The sequence below is a fragment of the Lissotriton helveticus genome, chromosome 10, assembly GCF_964261635.1.
Source record: "Lissotriton helveticus chromosome 10, aLisHel1.1, whole genome shotgun sequence".
Taxonomy (NCBI): Eukaryota; Metazoa; Chordata; class Amphibia; order Caudata; family Salamandridae; genus Lissotriton; species Lissotriton helveticus.
In genome coordinates, this window is record NC_136071.1 from 630,439,931 (window position 1) to 630,464,326 (window position 24,396).

Below are 24,396 nucleotides of genomic sequence, written 5' to 3' on the forward strand. Positions count from 1 at the left end.
TTTCTGGCTTGACTGTTTTTTTCTTTACATATCTCCCCTGTGCTATACCGATGTTTTTGCTGTGTCACATGGATGACTGCTCCTACTGAAACGACCTGTTAGTGATTTGTTTTTAAAAGCATGGGGTTTATTCAAATGAAGGACGTTGACAAAGCCCTTTCTCAAAGGTGGAACTTGCAGTGACAACTTTTTTGTTTTACTATTTCTAAGATAGGCGTACATATTTCAATTCTGAAATGTTTGAGCTGGTAATAGTATTACCAACCCTTTTGAAGTTGTCCTTAAAGAGAGTTTTTGCTTTATAGGTTTTGGTCTTATCAAACAGTATGGGATAGCTGTGCATTTGTCAATCGAAGGTTCTTTGAAGGTTCAGGCTCGGCTAACTAACTGTGTGATGTTTTTACGAAGCGCCGCTGGATTATTTGAGGTCAGTCTGACTGGAAATCTTCACTTTCACAAGCTGTTTTGATTGCAGCGGTATATTTCCGGGAGGTGGTTGACTACAGAGCCTTATTAACGAGATTTATCTTTTCGGTATTACAGGCCGGCGTTTGTGGCTTCTCTTTTTTTTAACTAAGATAATAGCCACTTTTCCCTCTCTGCTTTATCACGTGATAGCTAAATTATATTTTACTTGCGAATTCGGTTCTCTCTTGATTTACAGATTGAGGGAGAAAATCAAGATGGGGTCTAAAAAGGACTCAAAATAAATTCACTACTAAATTGCAGCTGTCAGACTCCTCATTCTTTTCTAAAACTGGTGTAGATGCGAATCGTAGCATTAAAATACGGATTACAAAATTGAGCAGACTAAAAAGGAAATTGAAATTGCTGCTCGCCTATACTGGCGCCAGTTTACTGAACATGGCTCTTTTCACTTGCATCTGTGAGAATAAAACGTGAATGTAAAGTCTTACCTTTGTGGAGCTATTTGTGTGTTAAACATGCACAGTACTTTGCTATGGCTCATTTAGTTTGCAACTGTAGCAGTGGCGTAACATAAATTATACTATTCCAACATCCACCGCCCCCCTCCGCAAGTCGTTGTTTCAACTTGCGTAGTAATGGTATTAGGAATCACAACGTTGTCGTTGTAACAACCGCGTTGTGATTCCCTATGGGGAAAAAGACTGCGGGATAACGACATAGATTCGCTCCAGGGGACACCCCCAGCACACTACCCTGGCCTGAGAGCTCCTTACTGACTCCGTAGTGGGGATGGGGGGGGGGGCTCAACCTTCGTTACGCCACTGAACTGTGTTTTGGGCAGGCTGATATCTTCCTTCGCATAACTTGCATCACATGAGTAAGAATGCAGCATCAGGCACGAGGCTGCTCTGCCCACTTGCGCCCCGGAACACGAGGCCCTGCATTATTCTGCTATTACGATCATTGAATGTGCTGTGCAATAAATGTAATGTCATTGCCCTACTTCGCGCGCGTGCATCTTCTGCTGCCACACAGGGAAGCAGAGCTCTGGCCCTCTTGTCTGCTTCTGTAGTAGAGTCTCCACAGAGAAGCTGGCAACATCCAAATCACACTGTCTCTGACTGCGAGTATGAGTGAGTGGGTGAAAGGGATGTGGACAGTCCTTGCTGAATCTGTTTATAGGCTGTGACAGCCCTTATCATTGGTGATGGAACAATTAAACTCTCATGGTCTTGTCAAACAATCCATTCTGCCTCCTTCAGTTCCCCCCTTACTCTTCAGCGATATCGTGGTGCTGGCAGACGTAACAATAGTTACGCAGGCAGAACTTTGCCACGGGTGTTACTCCTGCTCCATCTCGAAAAGGAGGAAAGGAAAGTGTCTGTCGAAAATTTGATTCACTGAAACACCAGGGGGAGCAGAAGTGACACCATAAATTCATTGACCCCAGTCTCATCGAAGGGATGACCTGTGTCCCATCTTGGGATCTGAACAGACCTGTTTGTGATGCTTAAAAGCACGGTGAGAGAAATGCAGAAACAGGCCATACAGCCCTGCTTAGTTGGTTTACCTTTCCCTGTGTCTGTGCACTCTATGACCAGAGGTAGCAAGGACAGTGTCCTCTTCTTCTACCCGGCTTTGTGTGAGCTTCTTTCTCCCATCACAATTCTCAGTAAGTTGTGTTACTCTCCGACCCATTGAGTTCACTGCCTTGCTCAAAGGCTTGTAAGAAACTTAAACTAGTGGCAGACATATTACAGTACACTTAACTTATTTTTAACATCATGTTTGGCATTTTGGATTCATTGAAAAAACACTGTTCATAGTAAATGTCCGAGACTCAAGGATTCCCCGTTGCCAGAAAATAAAAAGAAGATTGCCCAAAAATATAAGTGCAATTGAGATGACAACAACTACGTTTAAGCATTATAATAGTGTTTGGTGGTAAATACAAGTCCTACTTGAAGCTTCTGTTTTGTATATATATATATATTTCTGTTTTGAATATTCTCCATCCTGCTGCTGTAGTTATTACTTCAGCCCTAGAGAAGCTGGCAGGCATATTGGGGCAGTGGCCTTTACCTGGGAATTGTCTAGTGCTTTATCTCAGTTGAACATGCTGTAAATTTAGACAAATGGTGCCCCATGATTAGTATGCAGCAGTCACTCCATGAGTAACTTTACTCAACCTATACAGGCATTAAATAGCCAATGCTTAATTGTAAAATTAAACATTTTGTAATTGTAAAAAAAAAAAAAAAAAAAGTAAGGGTGTCAAAGGTTTTCTAGGGAGCCTGCTGACTGTTGCCGAAAGCTGGGGTTGCAAAGCTGCCTCGTCTTGATCAGACTTCAGGTTTCTTTCTTCCACCACCTACACTTACTTTCATTTTACCCCACTCTTGCAGGTTCGGTTTCATCCCTGAATTGTTCTCTTTTGCCACTATACTTCTATCTTTCTCCTCATCCTTTCACCCGTTTCCACGTTTCTCTCTGCTGGTCTGGGTCAAAGCTTTTGATCATGAAAAATAAGTCTTGGTCCCTAAATATGAGTGCCAGTGCCGACCACCTGCAACACTAGCACAAAGTAGCCCTGTAAATAGCACAACTGAGGCTCTGCAAATGTGGTATGAAAACACAACTACCATGTATACTGCAGGACGCCTCATTACAGGCCATTAGTTAAAACATCTTACAACTCAGCAGGCACGGATTGCAGATTACCACTGTCAGTAAGAGAGGCTCAATACTCAAGAAGAAAAAACGTCATCCTATTTCCTGCTGCTGTATCCTGTCAAAAGCACCTTGAGACCTGTCGGTGATTTGGCGCGATATAAAACTCAGATACAAATACAAATACAAATATATAAATATTTATGCACAAAAGCGCAGGGAATGCCGGGTAGTTCTCAAGATTTAGCTGGAGAACAGCCCCATTATATGCCACACACTGCATCACCACTAACACTTCAAATCAGCTCAACTTCAAATGTCTGTTTTTCTAGAGGAGATTATAAGCATAGGATTAGCACAGTGTCATCCACGCTGATCTAAAAAGTGGCAAAAGCCTTTTACCATACTCGGCACAATATTACAGCTTGGATTGGCAAACTACCATTCAAGTCAACCTAGAATGAATAAAAGCAACCTCTGATACAAGTATTCCTCTCTTATCAGGTGTATTTTTCCAATCCCAGCTGTAATATTGTGGGATAAACATACAAAATCAGGTGTAGGTGGAAGCAATCGAAATAGTGGCAGATGAGGCGCAGACCCCCTGCCCCTTTCAGTCCCCTACCGGAAATGGGTAAAAGGAAGGTTGGTAAGACTGCACACTTGCCATAAAATAGCAGTGTAGAAATGTTAATTTGAAAAAAACATTTTTTATCAGCGAATTCTGCAATGTTATACAAATTCATTATGCAATGCTGTGAATCCACTCGGATGAACACAGGTGTTGTTATTGTGTAGGCAAAAGACACAGATGATGGACAGAATGCAGAGCAAATTAGACATTCACCCCAGTCAATACATCTGGGTTAAATCCATTGTTCTTTTGCGCACCATGCCACCACAGTTTAGACCCAGTCATATGCAAATCAGTCTTTACCCTGTGCCTCATGGGAACAGTCCAGACAGAACAGCCAAGCCAGGTTCTCTCTGGACCGGAAACAAGCATCCTGGGACCGGTTTCGGGGCATCACCCCTCATCAGCCAGGCTTGCTTGAATCCAGTAGCACAGTGAGCCCAGGGCCAATGTCTGGGCATACCCGGTGCCCTTAGGGCTTGAAAGCAATAGACACACACTGATGATGGACAGAATGCTGGGCAAATCAGACATTAACCTCCAGTCAATAGGTCTGGGTTAAATCCATCGTTCTTTTGCTCACCATGCCACCACAGTTTAAACCCAGCCATATGCAAATCAGTCATTACCCTGTGCCTCACGGGAACAGTCCAGACCGCACTGCCAAGCCAGGTCCTCCCTGGACCGGAAACAAGCATCCTGGGACCAGTCCTATGATGCTTGTTTGCAGTCCAGGGAGGACCTGGCTTGGCAGGTCGGGCGGGACTGTTCCCAGTGAGCACAGGGTCAATACTGATCTACATATAGCTGGGTTCAAACTGGAATGGCATAGGGAGCAAAAAACTATGGATTTAGGCCCAGATCTCTGTACTGGGGTGAATGAATGACATTGTCCTGCATTCTATCCATCAACTGCTCTTTTTGCTTTTGTCACCCCCAGTGGGACAGGTATGCCTAGACGTGGGTCAGGTGCTCTCCATGCCACTGAAGTTAAGCTATCTTGGCTGATGAGGGGGTGAAACCCTGAAACCGTTCCTAGGATGCTTGTTTGCAGTCCAGGGAGGACCTGGCTTGGCAGGTCGGACTGGACTGTTTCAAGTGGGCACAGGGTCAATACTGATTTACATATGGCTGAGTTCAAACTGGAATGGCATAGGGAGCAAACAAACGATGGATTTCATCCCAGATCTCTGTACTGGGTGCATGTATGACATTGTTCTGCATTCTGTCCATCAATTGTTCTTTTTGTTATTGTATAAGCAACAACTACTCTTGGAACTAGCACTTATGTAGCTTCAGATGTGTCACATAGTAGCCAAGTGTTAATAAAAAAGCAAATAGGTTTACCTAGTAATTTGTAGCTGTTAACATGCTACATACAGAGCTGTAAATGCAGCATGATGTTTTATTTTTATTTATATTAGCATTGTTATATACTTTCATATATAAATGTTTAAAGCATTGGGTTACTGGTTGAGGGGGTGACACTCTACTCAAGCAGGAACCACAAACTTTATTAAAAGTCACAAGCAATCCCTAAAATAACTTGTGCCTACCCTTGGGTAGCTTGGCTCGGAGCAGTAAGGCTTAATTCGAGGCCATGTGTAAAGTATTTGTGGACCACCTCAGACATTAACACAGTGAAAACACACCACAAAAGAATCCCACACCAGATTGGATAAATAGAGCAATTTTAAATAAATAAAGCAAAACCAAACCAACAAAAATCAGAATTGGAGATGTGCAGATTTTAAGATTTCAGTAAAAATAGCTCTAAAAAGCAGAAAGCGCCAACTGTGGATATCTGGTCACGTTGGACTGGGACAAAGCCACAACTTCAGGCCGAATGGATTGGAACATGGCTACAGGGACCTAGTTCGGCTCTCTGGACAAATGACCCTATATTCTGGTTTAGAGAGTGTTGCAAGGGTCTACATCAAAGTGACATCACGCAGCCCAGACAATCGCTGGTCCCACGATGTGGTGAGTCTGTGGTGCGAGGTCCTGCATTTGTGTTCAGGATCCCATCAATGAGGGTTTGCGATGTGAAGACTGGCATCGAGGGTTTGCAATGCAGTTGGGGTTGATGCATCGTTTCCGAGGAGTTGAGAGGCTGCAATGTAGAGTCCGGCGTCGTTGTTGAGGCTAGATCGATGTGAGGGCCTGCGCTGGGGATGTGTTGCACAGCTGCAGTTCCAATGATGCAACTGGCTGCGATGCGGGTCTTTGCATGTGACCCAATCCATGCAGAACTGCAATTTGTCAGTTCTGTTCAAGGTTGCATCGCGCAGCAAAGGAGATGCATTGTTTCTGGTGGATCCACAGAGGCTGACTAAGCACCATAGGCCCACTTCAAGGGTTCAGAACTGAGGTGGCACCACTTCGCAGAGCAGACTCACAGATGGCAGAGTCCAGGTTCTTGGTTTAAGGTTGTTGGAGCTTTCTGTCCCTGAGGTTCTACGCAAGGGGCCCGCTAATTAGCCCTTGGAGTCAGTTTGGGGGTCCTGGGTTCAACAGATGCAGGTCCAGTCTGCTGACCAAGACATGAGGGTAACATGCAACAGGTCAGCACAACATTGCAGAAGTCCTTCAGAGCAGCAGTCTAGCCCAGGGGCATTCCTTTCAGCAGCACGGCGATCCTTCCTGGCAGAGTATCCACATGGCCAGATGTGTGCTGATGAGGTGGTGTCTGGGGCCTAATATTTATACTAGGTGCCTTTCCTCTGGAAGGTCAGAGAACCTTTTAGAGGTTTCCATTTGAAGTCCCAAACATCCCACCTTCTCTGCCCTGGCTCCAGACAAACTATTTGAGTCTGCAGCCTTTTGTGTGGGGGCAGTACACAGCTTATTCAAGTGTAAGTGCCCAACTCCGCCCTCCCATCCTGCTAGTGTTGGCCATTCCAGGCACACCCAAGATCTCTGTTATGTGTGGCTGTCTAGGATGAATTCACAAAACCCAACTGTCAGCTATACCCAGTCATGTGACCCAGAGACAGGCAACAGGCACCAAGTGGCTAAGGCAGGAGAATGCCAACTATCTAAAAGTGGCATTTTCAAAATTGTAATTTAAAATCCGGCTTTACCATGAGAGATGATTTTTCATTACAATTCCAACAACACCAAACTTGAACTGGTTATCTGCTTCCATTTGGAAATCACAGCTTATTAAATGTAATAAAGGTACCCCAAAGTTATCTTATGGAAGAGGTAGGCCTTGCAATAGTGAAAAATGTATGTAGGAGATTTTCACTACCAGGACATAAAAAACTTAAAAGTATATGTCCGACTTTCTAAGAACATTGCACCTTGCCCTGCGGGCTGTTTAGCGCCTACCCAAAGAATGTCTTATATGCAGTAAAAAGGAAGGTTTGCGCCTGGTAAAAGGTTTATTTTGCCAGGTCGAAATGGCAGTTCAGAACTGCACACACACGATTCAGTGGCAGGCCTGAGCCAGGTTTACAGGGCTACTCAAGAGTGTGGCACAATAAGCTTTACGGGCCTATTAGTAGCATTTAATGTACAGGCCATGAGTACCTGTAGCACCATTTTATTAGGGTCTTGTAAATAAATTAAATATGCCAATTGGTGATTAGCCAATGTTTCTCCCACTAATATCTCTTCAACACAAAAAAATCATAGTCCAAGCCATGATAGGGTCTCGCCTTGATTATGCAAATGCCCTCTACCTGGGCCTCCCTAAATACCTTTTAACTCGTTTGCAGGTTGTGCAAAACGCAGCCGCTAGAGCAATTTTTGGACTGCCACGAAGGGCGCACGCGTCGGAGCTGCTTGAGAAACTCCACTGGCTTCCTATTGCCAAGAGAGTCATTTTTAAGACCTTGACTCTGGCTTTTAAGGCCCTCCATCATATTGGCCCTAAATATCTTCAGAAACGAATGGCCTTTTATGTTCCAAGGAGGTCTCTGAGATCCGCGCAACTACTTAAAGCCACGATTCCCCCAATTAAGCGTGCCCGTATAGGAGGCCGCTCCTTCCGTTATCTGGCTGCTCGCAGTTGGAATGAGCTTCCTTTTACGCTGCGTTCGTCGTCCAATCTGCTCGCCTTTCGTAAGGAGCTAAAGACGTGGCTTTTTGCTCAGTAATATCTGTACCTCCTGAGCAGGGCACTGTGTTATGTATTTTCTTTGATTTTCTCTTTGCCAAAGCGCCGGGACACTCCACGGAGTAGCCGCGCGCTATAAAAGAGCTATTTTAACATAACATAACATTACCATGTTTTAAGGAGAGAGCACAAGCATCTTAACACTGGTTAGCAGTGGTAAAGTGCACAGAGCCGTATGGGCAACAAAAACGAGTTCAGCCAAAAGTGGAGGGTAAAGACAAAAAAGTTTGGATGTGACCAGGCAGAGAGGACCAGGTCCAACAAAATGGGTTTGTGTTGTATCATGAGTAGAAGAAACAATTCCACAAGAAAGGGAATATTTGTGAAAGAAAATGGAAAAATGTTAATAAAGAAAGTGTGACCAAATGTGGTAATATTATACAGTACAACAAAGCTGTAGGCATATATGTAAATGAGTAAATCATTCATAACATTGGCATTTGTTAGAACATTATTGAATGCCTTTCCCTTTAGCACATTCTTTCATGTAACAATGGCAGATATACACAAATTCAAATACATAAAATACAGTGTAGCCAAGGGCCTTAATTTATACAGATTCTCAAGGACAGCATGGCACAAAGTAGAAAAATGGCAATAGCAGTGGAACATAAAAAAAAATTGTGTTTTTTGCTTTTAGAAGAATGCCTATATGCTAGCATGTCTTTATTGTCTTAAATGTTTACAAGTTATTATGACAGCAAGCACAATGGTGAATGACACAGAGTCCCTATGGCAGGGCAAGGTATCCAAACAATATCCGCTTCCTAAGCAAAGCAGCCATAAATCAGTAATTTGTCATTATACCAGCAAAGTAAATGCATTTACGTACACAAACTGGCTCTCATTCTACACATCATGTCACTTCTGCAGTCCAAAAAGGATTACTGGATGCCTCATCACATAAGGCGAACCAAATAGAACAATGTAACCAGTCACAAAATGCAATAGCTTTGATGGACACACTATCCAAGCAGTGGCAAACCATGACAAATACGTGAAAGCCAAAGGCTAAAGGTGGCCAAAAGCGTACTGTCTCTTTTTAGGTTGAAGCCTACCAGACAGCGCGCCGTCTGGTTTGCTAAAGACATTTTAGGGACATTCAGAAATCTGATCTAGGAATGCATTCGGCCTGTTGCTTACCATTGGCTTTGTGTTTTGTAACTCACATTTTATGGCTTTCTATTTGATGGCTTTATTTGTTTTAGTCTGTCCAGCTTGAGTTTGTCCCTCCCATTGCTCAAACCTTATTTACTGTATTCTTCCATGGACTTGCTTTCTGTAAGCAGGCCCTTAAATCTTGTTCTTATATTTTCACATTTGCCATGCATTTAAAGGCAGATGTCTAATGTCAAGCTCAGGCTTCCAAGGGAGTCTGGTGCTTACTTCTTTTTTTCTGGCAGTGTGAGAGAATTTATGTAACAATCCTGCCGACTACCCATGTAAGAGGGTGTAGGATGTTTTCCTTTTCTAACACACACAAAAAGAATATTACAGAATATATCAGAATAAGTACAAATGAAGCACTTTTTAATGTAATTCTGAAGTGTGGTGGGTACAAATATTTGAATAGGATCTAAACACCTCAATACACTAGGTGATTACATTTGCACACATTATCGTTTGTGTGCAGTAAAACCATATTTTGGTGCAAATGTCAGGGTCATTTCAATTGAAAAGGTGTTGTCTGTAAGGGCAGTGCACTACCTCACTTTGCATTCTTCACACTACGCCACTGCACTCTATACCCTTTCCTCCACTCCACTCTACGACATACCATTCCACACTTCGCCTCTCCACTCTAGGATACGCCAAGTGACTCCACACCACTCCAGTCTACGCCACTCACTCCAGGACACCATACGCCACTCCACTCCACGCCCCATCCACACCTTTCTACTCTAAGCCCCTTCCACTCCACACCATTTACTCCACTCCACTCTACCCCACACTCCAGTCTACACCACTCCACTCCAATCTATGTCACTCCTTTCCAATGTACCCCACCACACTCCACTTTGCTAAATCTATCTTATTCTACTCCACTTCAGTCTACCCCATTCCTCTTCACCCAATCTACCCCACTCCAATCTTCCCCTCTCTAAAACAATCTACCCGCTTCAATCTACCCCACTCAAATGTATCCCACTCAAATGTATCCCACTCCGCTCCACCCCAATCTACCCATCGCCAAGCAATTCTCCCCACTTCATTCCCCTCTACTCCATTCCAATTTACCCCAATACACTCAATGTAACCCAACCAACACCAACCCGCTCCAGTCTACCCCACTCCACCCCTATCTACTGTTCTCCACTCAAATCTACCTCACTATGCTCGAATCTACCACAGTGTATCCCACTCTACTCCACTCCATTATACCCCACTCCAGTCTACCCTCTCCAATCTACCCCAGTGCTCCACACTCCACTCCAATCTACCCGACTCCAGTACAGTCTTATTCACCCCACTCTACCCCAGTCCAATTTACTCCACTATACTGCAATCTTTCCAACTCCTCTCCACTCTATTCTACCCCATCCCACCACAATCTACTGACTTCAAACTACCCACTCAATCTACCACAATCTATCCCACTTCACTCCAGTCTAGTTCACTCCAATCTACCACATCCCACCACGCTTCACTACAATCAAATCTACCCCACTCCACCTCACTCCAGTCTACAATACTCCAATATACTTCTCTCCAGTCTACCCCAATCCACCCCAATCCACCTCACTCTACCCCACTCCAATCCACCCCACTCCTGTCTATTCCTCTCCACTTTAATCTACCCCACTCCAAATTACCCAGTTCCACTCATCCCTCTTCAATCTACCCCACTCTAATCTACTGCACTCCATTCTCATTTACCCTACTGTAATGCACTCAATCTACCCTACTCCACTCCACCCTAATCTACCCACTCAGACCTCTTGCATGTACTTCATTTGCACCATATGACACCTATGGCTCACTTTCCAGTTTCTCTTACCGTGGTGTCACACTCCCTCAGGTCTGGATAAGAAGTTGGTTTACCAATGTGTGTATTCCAAGATGCAGCTTACGTGGCATGTCAGATTTAAGAAAAATCTGACGTGCCATATAACTGGTACCTTTCTACGCACTCAATTTCTTTGGCAACATGGGCTTGGAATACAGACACTGGTAATCCAACTTCTTGTTCAGGCCTGAGGGAGTATGACACAAGGATAAAAGAAACTGGAAATCGAGCCATAGGGGTCATATGGTGCAAATCAAATACATGCAAGAGGTCTGAGTGAGGACCATACTTACCATTTGGATATTGGTTTTCTTGGAGGAGAACATATAAAGTTCACATGGTTCATGGGTGTGTACATTACATTAAGCCCTGATGAAGTCTCATGCAAAGAGACAAAAACGTGCTGGCTATATTGAGAAAAGCGTATTTTAAGAAGATGGGGATAAAGAAAGAATTTTTTGAAAGTATGTGAATGGTGTTCGTGCATTCCATGACTTAATTGATTTGTACTTTCTGCATATGAGGGGCTGTGTATACTGATCATTCTCATGCAATTGTCTAGGTGGCTGATCTTCCTGAAGTGGGCACCACAAAATTCAATCAATTTATTAGAAGTAACAAGTGCGATTTGTTTTGCCTTAGTCTCATAATTTGTAAACTGCCCCACTCCACTCCAATCTATCCAACTACACTCCACCCCACTCCAATACACCCAATCTACCCCCACTTTACCACACTCCATTCAACTCTACCCAATCTGCCCCATTCCACTTCACTCATATCTACCACGTGCAACTCAAATCTACCCCAGTCTGGTGCTCTTTTACCAGGAGCAGTATTCTGACCTCCTGTGGAGAAGAACTACTGGGTCAGTGCATAATTGGGGTACATCTTGCAGTGCTAATTTGAACAGAACAGGTGGAGAAGTGTGGCTCACTGGTTAGAGGCGGCAGACCCATAAGCAGAGAACGGCCCGGGACCAGGGTTCGAATCCCGACGCGGCAGGGTCGTGGACCAGGGTCAGCGGACTCGATAATTCTCGCCTCGGTGCCTACTCTAGTCAGAAACCACACTCGGCAACTCTGGGCATCAGCTTGCCTCATCTTCACAACGGCCCCCCCAGACCGCCGGGGATGCTTGGTCGCACCTTAGAGATACCCATCAGGGACCATCTCTCAGGGTGAGCCAGGACGGGTTCCCCAGCGGTCGAAGCGTGGAGATACTCCTCCGGGAGTCGATTCCTAGCGCTATATAAACCCACAATTAAATTAAATTAAACACAGAAGTCCCTTTTAACTTAAATCATAATTTTGGGCTGCAGGGAATGAGCGGTTTGTCATTATCTGGTACTTTTTACCTAGCTAGTGTTATGTATTACTTACTAAACATGTTTGGGATGCCATTTTAATACCTAACTTATTTTATTTTTTAAGCTGAGGAGTCAGAGTGGAAGGGCCCCTTCTACTTTATCCAAGGGGCTGACCCCCAGTTTGGCCTGATGAAGGCATGGGCGATGGGTGACTGCGATAATGGTGGTGATGAATGGGACCAAGAGATCAAATTAACAGAAGAAGCGGTCAATGCCATTAACAAGCTAAACCCCAAACCAAAATTCTTTGTTCTGTGCGGTGACCTCATCCACGCAATGCCAGGTAAGTCTACCATTTTTTACGTGTTTGACTGTCGTCTTATGGTAGATATCATGAGTGCACTACAGTTTGGTTCAATTTTCACTCAGCCCTTCACCCTGAATCAGCGAGGTTTATATATATATATATATATATATATATATATATATATATATATATATATATATATCCTGCAATGAGGGAGCCCACGCAGGTGAGTGAATCTTGCCTTCAATTTATTGGGAAACAACAAAGTTGAGCAGCTCAGTGCTTCGCCATATTCAAGTCCTGCCTGACGCATTTCATGTCCACTGACATTTGTTCAGGTGCTCTCACTTGAGTATACGAAAGCACTACATCTACCAACAGGCCACGGCCACACAAGCAGAGAATTAAGACATTTGATGTGGTGCTGGGAACTTGCAGTTTCAGAACTCAGCCAAGACCAGAGCCCTTGAAGAAATGTCGGTGGACATGAAACACATTAGGCAGGACTTGAATATGGCAAAGCACCGTGCTGCTCAACTTTGTTATTTTCCAATAAATTGAAGGCAAGATTCACTCACCTGCGTGGGCTCCCTCATTGCAGGTGAACTTTGCGTATATATATATATATATATATATATATCACAAGTTTTGCCACATTGAGGACGCCCACACACAGGGTTGCTCCCTAAGGTAAGTTTAGACAGCGCACCGAAGCTCCATGCCTTCCATCAAACAATGCGCGGCTCAACGCGTTTCAGACACTCCGTCCTTGTTCAGGAACCTTGACAGAAACACAGCAACTGAATGTTGAACATCATTACTGCTTTATTGAATTTTCCCGCCCCAGTGGGCGTATCTTTATGCCACGATGAGCAGTCCCGGTGCATTATGGTATTAGCAATGTTCACATTAAAATAGTCTCTCAGTGGATGCTGCTGTATTAAACAATGAAATCGATGTATTCCACCAGTGTGGCGACAAAAAAGCTGTCACTTCGGATGTTGCCAATACAAAGTCACTTACTCTTGAGCCCTGTGTTCCTATATCGTTGCTCAGACCACTGAGCGCCGAGGACCCGCTTGCACGCGGCGGTTCGTCCTTGCGACCGGCAAGGCCGCAAACATCAATCTCACAAGTTTTGCCACATTGAGGACGCCCACACACAGGGTTGCTCCCTAAGGTAAGTTTAGACAGCGCACCGAAGCTCCATGCCTTCCATCAAACAATGCGCGGCTCAACGCGTTTCAGACACTCCATCCTTGTTCAGGAGCCTTGACAAGGATGGAGTGTTTTGCTAAGTAAATATGTAAGTATGATCCATTGTTTGCATAAGTGAGTAGGATGACTTCATATGTGAATAGGATGTGTGCTGTTGTTTAATGTCGATATAGGTGTATAAGTATTTTTGATAGTGTTCTATTGTTCATTGACAGCATGTATGAGTGAATCTACAGGTAAGTGATTAGATGAGTGTATACATCTATGGATTTTTAGATACTTGTATTGCTGTGACAATGGATTCAAATATGATACTCTGTATTTTACAAAGAGTGATGAAAAATTTTAATAGTGTATGAAATGGTGTATGTGATAGTCACTATATAAGGCCTGAAACCTATGGTTTTTTCAGTGAATTTGCAAGGTTTTTTAAATGCTAATTCCTAACTATATAAGGCCTGAAACCTATGGTTTTTTCATTGAATTTCAAAGGTTTTTTAAATGACAATTTTTAAATGTATTAATTGTTATTTTTTTTATACTGATTTACTACATTATTGCAGGCAGGTGTTCAGAGGGCACGCCCCCTTTTTACAACATTCTGCAGCGCAACCCCTGGCGCGTTTTCAGAGGAGGAACTAATTCCCCTTGCATACTGGGGGTCACTGGGGGGCAACTAGCCCACAAGGAGCCTCCTGTATAAGCCAGGGAGCTGCATTACAGAGAGGTGTAATGAGGCCACACCCTTTTTTACACCTCTCTGCAACGCAGCCCCCGGGCGTGTTTGCAGAGGGGGAACTAATTCCCCTTGCATACTGCGGGTCCCTGGGGGCCAACTAGCCCACCTGGAACCTGCAGTATGCGCCAGGGGGCTGCATTGCAGAGAGGTGTAATGAGGCCACACCCTTTTTTACACCTCTCTGCAGCGCAACCCCTGGCGTGTTTGCAGAATAGGAACTAATTTCCCTTGCATACTGGGGGTCCCTGGGGGCCAAGTAGCCCACCAGGAGCCTCCAGTATGCGCCAAAGGGCTGCGTTGCTTTGCCCCGGGGGCGGCGGTCCCCGGGGCAGTGTGGGGGGGATTGTGGACCCCCCACACTTCTTTATCACTATGCCGCCGCGATTTGGTCCCCCGGGGGGGGGGGGGGTAATTTTTAAAAAAACAGACCAGGTTTAAAAAAAAATGTGGGCCTTTTTTGTCCTTGTGGGACCACCTGGGCAGGCCTAGGGGGTCAGGGTGTATCGACCCTGCCCCCTTTTTGTGTTCTTCACGTTTGTTTTTCTGCTTTCTTGTGCCTCGGTCTATCTACACGCGCACATATACACATATATATATGCATATATATGCATTTATATATATATGTATGTGTATATATATATATATATATATATATATATATACATACATATATAAACATATATAATCTGCATGTCTATATAAAAACAAATATAAATGCATGCATACATATACATATATGCATACATATGCATGTAATTTACATGAAAGTTTGAAAAACACTATTAAAAGCAAAGCTAAGAAGCCACCTCATTACAAACAGAATTGCTTTAACTTAAACGAGGGCTAGATCTATTGCATTTTCAATGCTTGTTTACTTTGGTTCCATCAAGAAGGCATTCAGATGTGTCACACATTTGCCATAAATTCTGAATGTTAGCACTCTAGTTGCTCATTATATCACTGTAGTAAAGCTACTGCTCACCAGGGAAGTCTGCTGCTGGTATTCAAAGTGCATGTTTCAGTCTGCATGTCAGAATTTTTTTAATGAAATAGAAGAGGATTTAGGAAGTCACTCAAAATGTGCCCTAGTTTTTCTTTCTGAAGCACCAATCATACTTTCTATGGCAAAATGAACCCCCTCCTTTTGTTCCTTTTTAAATTAAATGTTTTCAGACTTACCACTTCATTCCAATCATGATGGCTTCTGGTGTGCCATACTTTTGTCATAAGTAAGACTGTTAGCGCTCTAGTTGTTCTTTAGAACACTCTGGGACAGTCTGTCATTGGGCTATACTTGGGCTATATCTGGGTGCTATTTGGGCTACATTTGGGCTCTTTTGTCTCTGGTGGCCATCTTGGGAGGCTGCATGTCAGAATTTTTTAATGAAATAGAAGAGGATTTGAGAAGTCACTCAAAATGTGCCCTAATTTTTCTTTCTGCAGCACTAATCATACTTTCTATGGCAAAATATACCCCCTCATTTTGTTCTTTTTTAATTTAAATGTTTTAAGAGTTACCATTTCATTCCAATCAAGATGGCTTCTGGTGTGTCATACTTTTGTCATAAGTAAGACTGTTAGCGCTCTAGTTGTTCTTTAGAACTCTCCGGGACATTCTGTCATTGGGTTATACTTGGGCTACATCTGGGTGATATTTGGGCTACATTTGGGCTCTTTTGTCTCTGGTGACCATCTTGGGAGACTGCATGTCAGAATTTTTTAATGAAATAGAAGAGGATTTGAGAAGTCACTCAAAATGTGCCCTAATTTTTCTTTCTGCAGCACTAATCATACTTTCTATGGCAAAATATACCCCCTCATTTTGTTCCTTTTTAAATTAAATGTTTTAAGAGTTACCACTTCATTCCAATCAAGATGGCTTCTGGTGTGCCATACTTTTGTCATAAGTAAGACTGTTAGCGCTCTAGTTGTTCTTTAGAAAACTCTGGGACATTCTGCCATTGGGCTATACTTGGGCTACATCTGGGTGCTATTTGGACTACATTTGGGCTCTTTTGTCTCTGGTGGCCATCTTGGGAGACTGCATGTCAGCATTTGTTATGAAATAGAAGAGGATTTGAGAAGTCACTCAAAATGTGCCCTAATTTTTCTTTCTGAAGCACTAATCATACTTTCTATGGCAAAATGAACCCCCTCATTTTGTTCCTTTTTAAATTAAATGTTTTCAGACTTACCACTTCATTCCAATCAAGATGGCTTCTGGTGTGCCATACTTTTGTCATAAGTAAGACTGTTAGCGCTCTAGTTGTTCTTTAGAATACTCTGGGACATTCTGTCACTGGGCTATACTTGGGCTACATCTGGGTGATATTTGGGCTACATTTGGGCTCTTTTGTCTCTGGTGGCCATCTTGGGAGACTGCATGTCAGAATTGTTTAATGAAATAGAAGAGGATTTGAGAAGTCACTCAAAATGTGCCCTCATTTTTCTTTCTGCAGCACTAATCATACTTTCTATGGCAAAATATACCCCCTCATTTTGTTCCTTTTTAAATTAAATGTTTTAAGAGTTACTACTTTATTCCAATCAAGATGGCTTCAGGTGTGCCATACCATTGTAATAAGTAGGACTGTTAGCGATCTAGTTGTTCTTTAGAACACTCTGGGAAGCTGCAGTAGAACACAAATGAATCAATTGACAGTCTCTGTGCTTATTGGATGTACATGTTTTACTGAGAATGTCAGACTTCATTCTCACATGACTGAGAAAGATAATGTGAATTGACAGAAAATATGCTTTCAGTTTAGCTTATAGATCCCCTTCCAAACCACTGTGGGAAAAGCATGAGATAATAGTTTTCTTTCAAACATGATTCATGATATCCCAGCAGAAGGCTTTTTCACATGGTAAAATCACCTTAGAACACACCACAATTCCTAAAACGAGCATGGTACCATCAACAAATGATTTATAATGTAACTAAAGTCCTAAAACCTTCTATTAACTGCAATGCTTTTTAATGAGGTGCTATCATGTATATTGGTCCCAAGATGGCTGCCAACACTTCTTGGATGAAGAATTTGAATTTTGAAAACACTTTTTTTTTGCCTTGGGGGTTCTTGTGGGACCCCCTGAGCAAGCCTAGGGGGTCAGGGTCCTTCTACCCTGCCCCCTTTTTGAGTTCTACACATTTGTTTTTCAGCTTTCCTGTGCCTCAGTCTACCGAGGTACAAGATGGCTGCCAACAATTTCTGTTTTGGAGTGTTGACAGACATTGGCAGCCAATCAGAATGCAGCTCGTACTCAGGAAGGTACAGAGTACAGTAAGCTTACAGTAAGCTTATATAGATATATATGTGTTTTTGAAGTTAATTTTCATAAAAACCACTGGAGCAATTTTCACCAAATATAGAAAAGGTACTTCTGCGTACCAGTCCCTACAATTTTGCAAAGTTTGGTGTAATTCCATTCAGCGGTTCGGGCTGTAGCCTTGTCTATTCGTCCTATGGAAATTAACATGGGGAAAACACGTTTTGTGACCCCCCTTTTTTCTCGGCCCCCACATGACTAATCCCCCCAAACTTCCACGGAAGAAGCGGAGCGGAGCTGGCCTAAGTTTTGGAAAATTACACGCAAATTTCCCAACTGGCGCCAAAGTTATTCCCAATAGAATGTTGCGGATTTCCTATGGTAGCTAGGTCCTAACTATATATATATATATATATATATATGTACGTACATACATACATACATACATACATACATACATACATATATATATATATATCCTCGTGTCACTTTTCAAAAAGAGTTCGTACGCTCTCAGTTATCGACCATCCACCAAACAATAATTCCAAGGGTGTTCATTTCCAAAAAGACATGTTTCGGCTCCCAAAGAAGCCTTGTTCACGTTAAAGAAACAGTGCTCGCAACCTACTAATAAAGCATTCAGCCATTGCATCAATCCACCACAATCGACAAACATAAAAGTAGGACTGAAGAATGTAACATAAACGGCTGTAAGTTTAGCGGCCATCTTGTTCTAATGAACAATACAGCAAGGGTGTCCTATGTTGCCCTCTACTACGCTTGTAAAGAGCTTATTCCCCACAATGTTATATCCACACAGCAGGAATTGTCTAGGGCGGCTATCTAAGTGCACAATTGCAAAAAATTAATTGATAGATAGCACAAATTATATATATATACACATGCAACTCAATAATGTGACTTGCCAAGATTCACAGTATCATACATGTCATAGCGACATTGCATCCATGCGCTGCAGCAAATTAATACAGCAGGTAAAGAACGGCATCTCGTCTGTTGAAAATTATGAAAGACAGTCACTATGTTAAATACAATACATTGTGTTTCCTATCCCAGGTAATACCTGAACATGTCCTGTTGTAAAAACTGGGTTGAACAGTGGAAGTTGTTAAAACATCTCCAACAGTTACTATGTCAAATACACTAGTGCAATGGCCCTCAGTTGTAAACATCAAGGCATATGTCTTAAAGCAAACAGACCAATAAAGTACCGGTACTGCATGTTGCACAAAAGTCCATACTGTCACGCACATCAGGATGACGAAAAGTGATGATTGACAAACACACTGATGCTCATGTGACATTGATTTGTGACTGATAATGTACAATGCCGGAATGTTCATCAGTGACAACGTGCTCGGTGAAAAAATTGGCGAAAAGGGTAGGGGTACCCGTGATCTGTGGTTGCAGTGAGTGGGCCCCTTCCTTTTCTCCTGTCAAAAGAAAAATACATAAAATAAATATTGTGAAAATAAAACATTAAAAGATTTCAACAGTTGACTTAATCATATGCACATTATTTTCTTCAAATGGAGACGAAACTGGAGGAGGAAAGAACGAAACAGAGAACAGGGAGGAAAAAAAAGAAGAAACAGAATCAAAGGGCGGGAGAGGGAGGGCGGGGATGGACAACACGGGACAAAGGGTAGGGACAATGTACAGATGTCAAAACAGATTCAGAATCAAGTGGAGGGGGAAGGGGGACGGTGGGTACAGGATTCTTTGTATAAGAGTAGAAATGCATGTAGATTATGTTCGATAGTCTATGCAGTAATGTCAGTACCAAATGTAAGGAGTGAAAGAGTCTGACTGCTCTCTAACATGTGAAAATAACATAAAGGGAGAGAGAGAATATTCACGTGGATTCATTCTCCCTGGCTGATATGTATAAACAACAAGAACCCACCAAAAAGTGCCAAGTGTTCCCTACAATGGTGGAGAGCACAGAGTGTTTTTAAAATACCCCTCACACACCAAAAGGACCCTTGGTGTCATGCTTCATCATTGGGGTCTTCGCACCCCTCTACGGGATGCTGTGTGCTACTACCTACGGCTACGTGGGAGCACTTTTCCAATGACTATGCGTGGTGCGTGTGAGGGTTGAATGTGAGTGGGTGGTGGGGTTATAAGTGAGTGATTAAAAAGTACCTGGCTCGTGGGGTGAACTCCCCCAAAAAATGTTAATGGGCCCCCGGGCTGATACTGTTAAAAAGGTGAAATTTGAGGTGTTTATGTAACGTTATGTACATCACCTCTTGGGTGCGTCGACATGTTTCGGAGATCAACTCCTCCTTCAGGACGGGGTGCACAAATCCCCACCTTACTCACGTTTTTTTATGTAAAAAATATGGTTTTATTTACAGAAAAGTGAAAATGTATGCATGCTAAAATGTACCTACAGTGAAAATATCAAAGGTTTCTGCTATTTGCGCAACCTAGGAAAAGAAAAAAAGAAAGATAGGGAAAAAGAACAACGATATTGCCTTCTGCTCCTCATATCATTCATGGTTCAGTGACCTTAGAAAACTATATGTATTTAGTGTGGGTTTTAATCACTAGACAGATGTTGTCATTCTAATTGTGATGGTGACCCTGTAATAAAAAGGACATAGACAAGACAAACACACAATTAACATAAAACACACGCTCTATATTCCTTGTCCATCTGTGACTCTGGGACTTATATACTGTGAGGAGGATAATCAAAAGAAGTTTAGAATGCCTACTTGATTCCTCTATTCTATAAGCCTCATGAGCTTCTTAACGTTGGGGGTTTCTCGTGCCAGTCTCCTACCTATAAGCAATACAGAGTGTCAGCATTGTAGGTACTTACAGAGTATGGTTGATCTTCCGCTGCTTCTTAGGTGTCATACTCAGGAGTCCTAGTAGAGGATTTCTCCTTGTTCCCCATCACGCTGCTCCGCTGGGAATGCGGTAATGCGTTTGGGGAGCGTAATTTATACCCTCCTTGGTGGTCAAATTGGCTTCAATTAGCCGTTAATGACCATTCGGACCGGAAGGTAGTTATGCCCATGTTAGGGTGTTCCGGCATTGGTAGGAGGCATCCATTGTGTTTAAGGCAACGCGGCTGCGCATGTGTCTTCGCTACCAGTACTGTGCGCAGGCGCGTTGGAAAAGTGGTACATCCTTAGTGAGCATGCGCGAGTGCGAGACACACGTGTCTCACCCTTGAAGCATGCGCGTGTTTTCTAGGAGCTGTTCACTCTTGTTGCTCTTCTAAGATACGCGGTCTGCTGTGAAGCAAAGATTACAGAGAGCTCTTCCCTCGTGTCAGTATCCTGAGATGAGTTGGCCATGCATTCAGAGATCTGTTCACTCGTGTTACTCTCAGATACATGGGCAGCTAATTGCAGACAGTGAGGTTAGACCGTATTGTACAATACAACTGCACATAAAAACAGCTAGAGTGCTCTCTGAGTGCCAATATGAATGCCAGTAGGCACAGCAGGGGAAAGATTGTATAAGCTCCTACACCATCGATAAACAACTGGCACGTATAATGCACTCATTGTGGGTGGTTGAGATTGTGGCCACTGCTCTGTGGATACTATTCCTACATTTAGTGTGTAGTTGTTAAAGGAAAAGAGAGGGGTTTGACAGAATACACTCTTAAATCAGTTGGCACCATGGTATGTCATCATTAAGGCCCATGATGTGGGTTCCCAAACAGAACACCCAGAGTTGTTCCTTTTGGAACAGGCCGGTATCGGACTGTAGCTGTTCAATCACTGTCCAGTTGAGGTCGTTTACACAATGTTGGGCCTTCAGGAAGTGCGTTGCCATCTGTGTGGTGCTTTTCTTACACCTTACATTGCTCTTGTGCTCACTCATTCGTGTCTTGACTGCTCTGGTGGTCATCCCCACATATTCGCGTCCGCAGGGGCAAGTGATCATATAGATCACGTTTTTGCTGTTACAGTTGGTCAATTTTCTTTGTTCCCATGTTGTACCGTTCCCGAATGTTAGTTGCTTGCTTTTCTTTCTGAGGTGACAACTACTGCAGTTCCCACATGGAAAATGTCCTTGTATGCCATGCAGTGACGGTGTGTGTTTTTGATTCTCCTTTGGACGGGTATGGACTAGGATGTCCTTCAGGTTTCTCCCCCGTCTGTGTGCGAACATAGGTTTTTCAATTTCCAGTTCCCCACAGGTTAGTATTCGCCAATGTTTGTTCATGATCTTGGAGACCTCGTTCGAGTGTGTATTGTATGTGGTTACACAGATTGGTCTCTTTTGATCTGGATTTGTATGGACCTTGTTCTCCAGAAGGGCCTCTCTATTGTTATTCCTAGCCCGTTTCATTGCTGAATTTATTATCCGGACTGGGTATTGTCTTTGTTGTAGCTTTGTTTTTAGGTCCTTTGCCTGTGTTTTGTACATAGCTACATCAGTGCAGTTTCTCCGTAGGTGCAGGAATTGGCCATACGAAAGGTTCTCCCGGAGGTGTCGGGGATGAAAGCTGTCAAATCTTAGAAGACAGTTTCTGGCGGTGGGCTTAAAGTGGGTGGTAGTCTTTAATGTGCCCCCTTCCGGATAGATATTCAGGTCAAGGAACACCAGAGATCATTAGAGACTGAGCTCGTAAATTTAAAAAAGGCGTTCTGAATATTCAACCATACCATAAGCTCTGTCACTGATTGCAAGTCTCCTTGCCATGCGACAAAGACGTCGTCTATGTATCTCTTCCAGATGAGAATGTTGTTCCTGAAAGGGTTGTCTACATTCAGGATTTTGTTAGTTTCTAAATGGTGGACATACAGACCGGCTAGGCTTGGAGCAAATGTGCTGCCCATGCTGGTCCCGTGGCTCTGGAGATAGATCGTTGTGTTGTACTGGAAATAGTTTTTAGTGAGTGCTATTGAAATACATTCTAACACCACTCGTCTGGGTGCCTGGTATTTCCATGGCGTGGTGAATTGTACTTCCTCGATTATGGAGAGTGTCTAGTCGTGGGGCAGGCTCGTATACAAGCTCTCCACGTCGAGGCTCAACAATAATTGTGATCCTGGGTCAAAGGGTAAATCCTTCAGTAATTGGAGGATGGCCTTGGTATCTTTGAGGTACGTATCGGTCGCCTGTACAAGAGGTCTGAAAAAAGCGTCCGCAAACCTAGACAGGGGTTCCAAGATTGACCCGCTGCCTGAGACGATAGGTCTCCCTGGTGGTTTTTCAAGGTTTTTATGTATTTTGGGGATACTATAGAAATAGGGAATTTTTGGTGTTCTTTGAATTAGGAATTCTGCTTCTTTTTTAGACAGCCAGTCATGGGATAGTGCCTCCTCAACCATTCCTCCGATAGTGATACGTAAAGACTCAGTAGGATCGTCTGGTAGAATCGTGTAATTACGCCTGTCAGGCAGGAGTCTCAGGCACTCCTGATTATATGCTGTGGTGGTTTGCACTACTATAGCTCCCCCTTTGTCTGCGGGTTTTATTGTGATTTCTTTGTTGGTAGCCATTTGTCGGATGGCTTCTTGTTCAGTACGGCTAGTGTTATGAAAACTGTTTATGTGTGATGAGTTTAGTGTACTTAGCTCGTTCATCACTGCTTTCTCAAAAGTAAGTACCTCAATCGGTAACATCGCATCTTGGGGAGTGAAAAAGGACTTGAGTTTGAGGCCTGTGTCTGTAGTGGTTTTTGTTGGTTCTTTGTCTCGAAAGAAAGTCTGGAGTTTTATCTTCCTGACAAAATCCTGCATTTCAGTGTGCAGTCTAAAAATGTCAGGTTTGTTTGTAGGGACAATACCCGGGCCTTTGTTAAGTACCCCCCTCTGGAGGACTGTGAGTGCCCATGGAGTTAGATTAACCACTAGGTCCCCCTCGTGTTGGTGGAGGTTGATGGATGATTGGGAAGGGCTCCTGTCATGCTCCTTGTATTCATTCTCGAGTCCTCCTTCTCTGTGTCTTGTCACATTACGGTATTACCTTTTCTGTTCCTGCCTCGTCGTGATCCTGGGCGTGTCCCTAAAAAAGGCTGTGGGCCGTAATAACCACCTTCGCAATCTAGGGTCCACTGTGGATAATTAGGTCCTGCTGGTGGTGGGCCATATTGAAACTGGGCGAAAGATGGGGTCCCATATATTGTTGGTAATGGGGTGGTGGCGCCTGGTAACCCCTCCACCCTCTCTGTCTTGGGTGTTGTTGTCTCTGCTGTCTGTGGCCTCCTCTGGGGTGTCTGTGTCTTTGATACCCACTGGAGTTTGATCCAGATGATCCACAATCAAAACCCTCACTCTCTGTATCACTGGTGTTATTTTTGGAGCGGTAGCCGTATTTGGTGTACGGGTAAGCTCCCTCTGCCGTGAAGCGGTCTTTATCTTTTTTTAATTTATTAAATTTGCTCTGCTTCAGGGTAAGCTTGAATTCTGTCATTTGTTGGTTGAGTTCAGCCAGTCGCTTCTTCAGGACGCTAGGTGTTTGGTATGACTTCAACTGTACCTCTATTTTTTGTATGTCTATTTTTAGCTCTTGTGCAATTCTCGTGGCAGTTTTGACTATCAACACGAGCCAGTCCCTCGTGCAGTGCCATGAGATAAGGGCACTGCACTTTCTTGAACTGCATGTCAGTCTGAAAAATGAAAGGCTTATTCTTCACAATTAGTCCCTGAGGTGCTATTTTGTTCCTTAGATATTCCGTCATTAGCAGCC

At 43.4% G+C, this 24,396-nt stretch overlaps 1 protein-coding gene across 1 annotated transcript in view; it reads left to right on the top strand.

The window, feature by feature from the left end:
- Positions 1-24,396, top strand: part of CPPED1 (calcineurin like phosphoesterase domain containing 1) — an 813,834-nt gene that overhangs the window by 135,422 nt on the left and 654,016 nt on the right. Inside the window, exon 2 of the mRNA XM_078663165.1 lies at positions 12,297-12,515. Coding sequence (XP_078519291.1) covers positions 12,297-12,515 — 219 coding nt within the window. The remainder of the gene's footprint in view (positions 1-12,296; positions 12,516-24,396) is intronic.